This window comes from Peromyscus eremicus, chromosome 7 (assembly GCF_949786415.1).
Source record: "Peromyscus eremicus chromosome 7, PerEre_H2_v1, whole genome shotgun sequence".
NCBI classification, from domain to species: Eukaryota; Metazoa; Chordata; class Mammalia; order Rodentia; family Cricetidae; genus Peromyscus; species Peromyscus eremicus.
This window is the reverse complement of record NC_081422.1, coordinates 97,510,833-97,519,848: the sequence shown is the minus strand read 5'-3', so window position 1 is coordinate 97,519,848 and position 9,016 is coordinate 97,510,833. Positions and strand designations below refer to the sequence as shown.

Genomic DNA, 9,016 nt, shown 5'->3' with positions numbered 1-9,016 from the left:
GACTTATAGATGTGAGGTTAGTTTTTGCTTCATAATGAGATCATGTCTCAAAAGTGAAGGGCTGAAAGATTATTCTTTGGTACAGCTCTTGCCTAGCATGTAAGAAGCCCTGTGTTCAATCCCTAGTACCAGAGAGAGGAGGGGAGGAGACAGAGCTTAGTGTGTTACTGAAAACCTTTTCACGAATAAGGCTCTAAATGCAGGGGACATCATTCCTGATATCTTATGCACATTTAAGAAAAAAGGAACGCTACTCTTACATAATCTTTTCCAGAGAATAAGAGGTAACATTTTTCAGTTCAAAAGTCATCGCAATGTTAAAGTAAAAAAATAAGGCTATTAGAATAAAGAGAAACTGCAAGATTTTTTTTCTCTTAAAAATGTTTTTAGTTTTAGTTTTGACTATGTGTATGTCTATGTGTGGGTATGTGTACATGAGTGCACGTGCCTGTGGAGAGTATCAGATCCCCTGGAGCTGGCAGTTGTGAGTGACCTCATATGGTTGCTGGGAACCAATCTCTGGTTTTCTAGGAGATGCTGAGACATCTCCCCACACCCCCAGAATGGTTGTTTTAAAAAAAAAAAAAAACAACAGATATGGAAAGGAACTCTAACGAAAATGTTACCAACTCAACAATATGTGGGTAATATTACACATAATGACCAAATGAGGTTTATTGCAGAAATATAATAGTAACTTTATGCTTAAAAATCAGTTAACAGGAGATTGCAGAGACTACTCAGTGATGAAGAACACTTGTTGCTCTTACAGAGGGCCAGAGTTCTGTTCCTAGTACCCACACAGTGGCTCACAACCAGTTGTAACTCCAGTTCCAGGGGACCTGACACCCTGGTCTGACTTTCACAGGCATTGGGCACACATGTAAGCAAAGCACTCATAACACATAAAATATAGTAAGTCCAAAATTCAATTAACAGGTTAGAGATGTAGTTCAGTGGTGGAATGCTTACCCAGCAAATATGAGATTCTGGATTCAATCTCCTTTACCAAACAAACAAAACCAATTAGAAGTCAAATGTGGCTAAACATCCCTCTATTTCCAGCCCTCAGGACACTGAGGCAGGAGGATCACAAGTTTGAGGGCAGACTAGTTTATAGCAGGACCTTGCCTGTCCCAAAAAAACAAAGAACAAACAGAAAAGTCAGGGAAAGCATATCACTATTTCAGTAAGAAGAGAAAATCCAATCGCAGTCATGTTTTTAAGTATGTAGGTAACCCATGACAGAGGGAAGCGCCTCAGCATTGCTAATAACATCTAAAAACAACAATAGACATTTTTCTGTAATAACTATTTTTAGTGCTTCTTGGCGTAGCACTAAGAGTTTTCAGGATCTGTTAAATTAGGACTTCATCTACTTTCAGACCCAATAATTGTTCTGGCAAAGTGCTCTGAAGAAATGCTTGCCTATTTGCACTAGAAGGCTTGTACCAGACGATTGCAGACCTCCTAATGATGGCAGTTAACAGAGTCTGGGGCCGGGAGGTGGGGGGTGGGGGTGGGGGTGGGAGGTGGGAAATGACAACAATCAGAAAAGAAAAAGACTGTCATTATTTAATTAAAAACATAAGAATGTAAATAAAGTACTGAAAAGAAACAGATTTAACAAAATAATGTAGCAAAACCACCAGGTTCAAACTCAATGTGTAAAAACTGTGGGGTTTTCTGATTGTGACTTTTATTTATTTTTTGAAGATTTATTTTACTTTTTTTTGTCCCTTTTTTTTGGATACAGAGTTTCTCTGTGTAGCTTTGGAGCCTGTCCTGGATCTTGCTCTGTAGACCAGGCTGGACTTGAACTCATAGAGATCTGCCTGCCTCTGCCTCCCGAGTGCTGGGATTAAAGGCGTGCACCACCACTGCCTGGCTTATTTTACTTTTAATTATATGTATATGCACATGAGTGCGAGCACCCACTGAGGCCTGATCTGTTGTAGCTGGAGTCCAGAGGTGCGGGTTCCCCTTGTCGCTGGAGTTACAGGTGATTGTGAGACATCTAACGTGGCTGCAGAAACGGAACTCTCCTCCTCTGGAAAAGCAGAGTCCTTAACCACGTGCTTAACCGCCAGGTCATCGCTCCAGCTCTATCTGCCTGGTTTTTGAGACAAGGTCTCTAGCCTAGGCTGGCCTCCACTACGACATGTAGCTGAAACTTTGAACTCCTAATCCAGCTGCCTCCACCTCACAAATGCTGAGATTACAGGCATGCACTTTCACAGCAGGCTCTGGTTTTTTGTTTTGTTTTGTTCTCAGATCCTAGCAACACATATAAAATGAAATTAAAGTTTTATCTCTAGCGGCACTATCTGTAAGAATTGAAACTGGGTACTACAGTCCTCAGGGTGAGAGATGAAGTGTTCTCCGATCACACAATATGGAACACTATGCCTGGAACACTGGGCGGGGGGTGGGGGGGGTGGGGGGGGGTGGGGGGGTGGGGTGGGGGTGGGTGGGGGGGGTGGGGGGGGAGCGCTGAGAACTTGTGGACAGCCACACACCTCTGCATAGGTGAATCGTACCAGGCTTTGCGTCGTATGATTTCACCTCTATGGAGTTCAGAAACGAGCAGACTTTAGTGTCTGTTAGAAGTCCAGGTAGGGGCCACCTATATGGGAGATGCTCTGCAGGGATTCAGCCTCCTAATGTGGGGGCTGGCTCTACCGGAGTCTTCTCAGTAATAACTAATTATGCTGTGCTTCTAGGATTGTTGTACACCTACTATATTTAAATTCGAAGTTCTCTCTCTCTCTCTCTCTCTCTCTCTCTCTCTCTCTCTCTCTCTCTCTCTCTCTCTCTCTCTCTCTCGTTTTGAGACAGGGTTTTTCTGTGTAACAACAGTTCTGGCTGTCCTGGACCTTGCTTTGTAGACCAGGCTGACCTCGAATTTCCAGAGATCCGCCAGCCTCTACCTCCGGAGTGCTGGGTTTAAAGACATGCACCACCACTGCCTAGCTAATTCGAAGTTCTTAAAGTGTTATGTAAATTATCGGATTTTTCCTAGGCAGAAGTCACAGCCCTTTGGACAGGCTACAGCTGCGAGGGCGAGAAACTCTGTGAGGGTCAGTGTTGTGCCTGACCCAGGCCTCACTCACCAAGCTGGGACAGCACTACTGCTGTGTATGAGGGGGGTCACAGAAAGGACAGCGCCACTAGCGCGGCAAGACAGCGGGAGAACCTCTGCTTGATCAACCTAGAGTCCTTAGAAAGAAGTGAGAATTTCCGAAAGAAAATTGTGTTAAGGTCGCACACGTGTGCTCACCGACTTTTTCCTGAGAAGCACTTTTTTTCACCCAGGGACCGAGGCTAGCGATCCCCAGCAGCCTGGCTTTCTGTTGGCCAGATAAGGAAGGGATGGAGGGTGTGGCGGTGGCGATCAGCCGGAACAGGGGCTGAAGAACCTTTCCCATCAGGCAGATTCGTCAGTCAACCTTCTGCCTGCTGGGGAAAGTGCACCTAGGCTCGGGGGAGTGCTACCAAGACACAGCTGAGGATGAGGCTGGGTGTCTGTGTCCTGCTATGCGCGGGGACCCTAGGTGAGTGTGCCGAGAGCCAGGCAGGGGGCTGGCCCTCCTGGGTTCTCTGGGGGAGGGGACCAGGTGGCACTAGGTGGCCAGCCACCTTCGGGACCCTGTGCGGTAGCTGGACAGACTGTGGACCCAGGGAAGAGCAATCACTCTGGATTGAAACCCACTCGCCACGCACTGCTGTGCAACCGGTTGCGTTGTGTTAAACTTGTGTTTACTGGTTCAGCAAGAAAAGGCACTAACATCATGACCGACAGCTTAAGATCCCCAGCACTCATACGGTAGGAGGGAACCAACTCCTGAAAACTGTCCTCTCAACTCCACACGTGGCATCCACACAATATTAATTTTTTTTGAAGTTATGTTTCTCCAACAAACACACAGTTGCTGGAAAAATGAGACAATGTGGCTAGAGGCAGGCAGAGTTCTAAACACGTAAGTGCAGAAGCCCCTTCTTGGGTTGAGAGAGTGGACTCCTTTCTCCAGGGAAGGACTCATTCACAGTGAAGAGCTCTCCCTGGCTCAACCATGATTGGATCTTCCTCCCCATAGCTTTGCCTAGTCTGAGGCTGGTAAATAATATCTAGGGTAGGTATCTTACTTGGGGGAGGGGAGGGGATATCCAGAGCCAGGCAGGAGAGAGAGAGCAGCAATGGTAGAGGCCTGTGCCTGCCTCCGTGGCCAAGTATTGCCACCGGCAGCCGCGCAGGGGGTCAGTCTCTCTCAGAATGCAGCTGTCTGGTTTCTTTCAGAATTCTCCTAAACAGGACTGGTGTCCGTTATTCTTTCTGCCTTATCTCCTTGGCAATGTCTGGCACTGACCAAAAGTTCGTTTTCCCAACAGGCTGTGTGTTTACACATCAGAGGCCAGTGATGTCCCTCTAGATCCCATTCCCTCCTGACCTCTCTCCAGGCTGCCAGGCCAGGCTGGAGTCTGGGGCCCGTGTTCCTCAAAACTCCGTGTTCCAGCCCAACAAGAACACTTGTGGTGGCAAGTGACAAAAAAGCAGCCAAAGTGGCTTGAATGGGAAGCACAGAACACAAGGGACACATTTCCTAAGCCTCGCAAGAGCCAAGAGCAACAGTCTCTTCTGGTGCCCAAGAGATTCCTCTGTTCAGTGAGTGAGCGGAAGGCCACCAGCAGCCCTTCCCTTCAGTCTGAAGTAGTCAGAGTACTCAGACTCCCTCTTCCAGCTCTTGTCAGTGGTGGAATGCTATTTACGACACATCTTGTCTGTGTTAGCACACGCCACTCACCCTTAGCTTGTTTGTGCACAGTCTCTCTTTTAAAAATATTTCTGTTTGTCAAGCCAGGATAGTGGTGATGGGCCAGTGATGCACAGGCCGTGAATGAATTTACCAAAGACAGAAGAAAGGAGAGGAAGAGTTTCTTAGCTGTACTGTGGTATAGCCATCGTGGGCAAGACAATAGAAACTGTCTGCACAGAGGCATTCTAAAAATCTCTCTCTCTCTCTCTCTCTCTCTCTCTCTCTCTCTCTCTCTCTCTCTCTCTCTCTGTGTGTGTGTGTGTGTGTGTGTGTGTGTTTCTATATAGGCAGTCAGGCAACATTTCATGTCACAGTGTCCTGGAACAGTGGCGGTTGAGGCTTAGCAAGCAACAGCTTGGCCTTGAGGTCATGATGGTCTTGCTGTGACTCAGAAATGGCTCAGCACAGCTACAGGTCCTAAAGCGACTGTCACACCTAGTCCGTAATGTGCCACAAGGAAGGAGAGAGACAACAACACATGGGTTCCAAAGATTTTATTAAATCACCACATAATCGGGTCACTGATCGATCAGGGCTGCAGGACAAGGACTTGGGAGCCTTGTTTGTCCTGGAAGCCCCGAGCAGGGGCAGAAAGCAGGGTTTATAAGTGCAAAAACCACCAACACTTGTTGCCAAATTACAGTTACAGTTTTTACCAATCAGGATTTAGATATTAGGGGTTGTCGTGTGTCTTCCATTATTGTCAACTGACATACAATACAAGCCTTTCAATAGCCTGGCCTGACTTTCTTCTTCCTTCTCTGCCCATTCCCCCATCTCCCAGGGTTGGTTACTAAGTAAAGAGTGGAAGGTAAGTAGTTTGTATACAAGTGCACAAATGCCCAAAACAAGGTGAACCTGGAATTTCTGGGGGGAAAAATTCTGCCAGTAACCCAACTGGCCACTCCTCTCTCACCCCACCACCACCATGGAGGAAAGGAAAGAATGGGTTTTTTGGCGGGGCTGTTGGAATTTAGAATGATTTCTGTGGAACCCAGAGTCAAGACTCCATAGCGGGTGCAGTAGGGCTGCAACTGTGAGGCCCTGGGCAGTGATCTCAGTAGACCTTGGTGTCCATCGTCACCCGAGAGTACAGGCTCTCACCCCAGTGGAGGCGGAGGAAGTTTCTGTACATAGACAATAAATGGGTACCAATGGGTTCCCACAGGTGCTTGAATGACCCATTCCATGAAACAGTGGGGATAAAGCCCTCAATGACTGAGGGGCTGTAATGGTTCCAAGAGGACCTTTTTCACAGGACTGGGAATTCTCTCCCTTTCTGTCTTTTTCTCCATCTCTTTCTCCCTCCCTCCTCTTCTCCCTCTCTCCCCGTCCCTCCCTCTGTGTGTGCTGCGTTCATACAAGCCTATTCAAATGTGTGTGGGTGCCTGTGTGTGCAGACGCACTTTACATGTGTATGGGTTTATGTGAAGGCCGGCAGTTGACATCCGGTAGGTCCTCACTCCATTGCTCTCCATTTCATTCACTGAGACAGAAATGACATTTCATTCTCCTTGAGCCAGGGGTTCATCAGTTCTGCTTGTTGAGCTAAACAGCTTTGCCCCAGGGATCCCGGGTCTCTGCCTCCTGAGCACAGGCAGCTCTTTGTCCACTGAGCCACCTCCACAGTCCCAACAACTTCTGTCACTCACTGTTGTTTGGAGGTTTATCCAGTTTGCATATATCACATTCATTCCTTCAATGGCCAAGCCCTGTTCCACTGTATTGCGTTACCACACTTGGTTTCCCCAGGCATTTATTGAGCCGTGCAGGTTGTCTCTAGCGTGAGGCTTCTATGGACAAGGCTGCTATGCATGTTAGTGGGCATGTCTTTTATATAAATATCTAAGATTGCCGGGTCCTATTGGTAATGATGATGTTGTTTGGTGGCGTGGTTTTTTGTTTTTGTTTTGTTTTGTTTTCTAGACAGGGTTTCCCTGTGGCTGTCCTGGAACTTTTATAGACTTGGGTGGTCTTAAGACCTGCCTGCCTCTGCCTCCCAAGTGCTGGGATTAAAGAGAGCCACCTGTCCTGGCTCTCACTTTGTAGTTTTGACTGGCCTGGAACTCATTATGTAGATCAGGATGACCTTGAACTTCAGCAATCCTCCTGCCTCAGTCTCTCCAGTGCTGGGATTACCAGTGTGCACCAACACAGCTATATGTCCAATCTGTTAAGAAGATGCCATTCTTAAGGACTGGAGATGTAGTGTGTGGCAGAGAACTTGCCCAGCATGTGCAAGGTCCTGGGTTTGAGCCCCAGCACAGGAGAAAATAGGGGAGAACGACAAAATTTTTGGGTAGTTGTTCCATTTTATAATCCCACCAGCACTGTATGAGAAGTCAGGGTGCTCCCCCACCCCGCCAACATGTCAGTTTTTACAGTTAGAAGTCAAGTGCTGGGATTACAATTGTGTATGAATGTCGATCCCGCTAGAGTTAGCCATTCTAATTCTAATAAAGGAATTTCACTGTGGGTTCAATGTGCATTTCTCTGGTGATAAATAATGTCAAACATCTTTTATGAGCCATTTTGTATATATTTTTTTCGTTTTTGAGAGTCTCAATAAGTAGCCCAGGGTGGTCTTGAATTCCTGCCTTGGCCTCCTGAATGCCAGGATCACAGGTCTGTGCCACAGTGGCTTGTGTGCCTTCTTTGTGAATCATCAGTTTAAATCACTCCCCCAATTGTTTGCTTGCTTTTAAACCGGGTCTTGCTCTGTAGCTCTGGCTGGCCTCTATTCTATCCCCCTCCCTCTTTTTTTTTAAATGTAGACTTTCAAAAAAGGCCTGGCTTTGGGAGCCTGCACAAAGGCCCATGACCAGCACAGCTCCGTTTCCTGGCTTGCTCTTCCTTTTGGTTGCTACAACTGAAGATGCTTCATGGTGAACTCAAGGAACTCCTTTTGTCCTCATCTTTGGAACAGGTTTCTGTCTCAGATCGCTCGGCACCTCTAGCTCATATTATTTGAGATTAGAGGCAGGTTTTAAAGATCAGGGCTTGAATTCAAACAAAACTGGGTGACTTGAATATTAGTTTCATTTTAAATTATTTAATATCCCTGATAGTTTTTTTTTCTTTTCTCTAAAACAAGAATAATATTCAAATGTAAAAATTAAAAGGTAGATGCTTGCGCACTGCCTGTCATATAGGAGCTAATTTTTAAAAAAAAGGTAGTTGTTTTTATGACAACTTCCATGTCTAGATTTCACTTAAAATAATGTTTGATACCACAGGTTTGTAGACAATGTTTTGTCTGTATGTCTCCCCACATTATTACAGCTGGAAATGCCTGTGAAGTGGAGAGGCTTTGATAATTGTGACCCAGAAATTAGAGTCATGTTAGAATAGCCACCATTAAAATAAAGGTTAGATCACAAGGTGTACTGGCTGGTTTTGTGTGTCAACCTGACACAAGCTGCTGTCATCAGAGAGGAAGGAGCCTTGGTTAAGGAATGCCTCCGTGAGATCCAGCTGTAAGGCATTTTCTCAATTAGTGATCAATGGGGGAGGGCCCAGCCCATGGTGAGTGGTGCCATCCTTGGGCTGGTGGTCCTGGGTTCTATAAGAAAACAATCTGAGCAAGCCAGGGGAAGCAAGCCAGTAAGCAGCACCCCTCCATGGACTCTGCATCAGCTCTTGCCTCCAGGATCCTGTCCTGCTTGAGTTCCTATGCTGACATCCTTTAGTGATGAACCACTATGTGGAAATGTAAGCCAAATAAACCCTTTCTTCCTCAACTTATTTTTTTGGTCATGGTGTTTCATCTCAGCAATAGAAACCCTAACTAAGACACCAGGCCCCAAGCTCCCCCTTACCTTCATGTCTTTGTGTGTGTGTGTGGGGTGGGTGGGTGTGGGTGTCCCACACTGCATTTTAATTAGGTTTACTTGCATGAGCATGGATGAGTAGAGACAACTTACCAATGCCTATGCCACAGAGGACTGTGATTGCCCCTCCCTTCTTTTCATGTCTAAGGTAAAAGTCTCATAACCTAGCCATGTGATAGACATCAATGCACTGGTATTTTGTAAACTCACAGTTCTCTAAAACTACCATCTCTGTATGGTTTGGAAACATTTCTAGTATGTTCTCTGTCACTGTGATAAAACACCCTGACAAAAGGCAACTTGGGGAAGAAGGGGTTTATCTCAGCTTTCAGGGGCCCATCACTGAGGGAAGCCAAGCAGAGTGTGGAGCTT

At 46.3% G+C, this 9,016-nt stretch overlaps 1 protein-coding gene across 1 annotated transcript in view; it reads left to right on the top strand.

Annotated features, from left to right (window-relative positions):
* The first annotated feature begins 3,368 nt into the window (after positions 1-3,368).
* The window catches only part of LOC131915330 (inhibitor of carbonic anhydrase), a 43,356-nt gene continuing 37,708 nt past the window's right edge, over positions 3,369-9,016 (top strand). Inside the window, exon 1 of the mRNA XM_059268475.1 lies at positions 3,369-3,554. Within this exon, the coding sequence (XP_059124458.1) occupies positions 3,512-3,554 (43 nt within the window). The 5' untranslated portion in view covers positions 3,369-3,511. The remainder of the gene's footprint in view (positions 3,555-9,016) is intronic.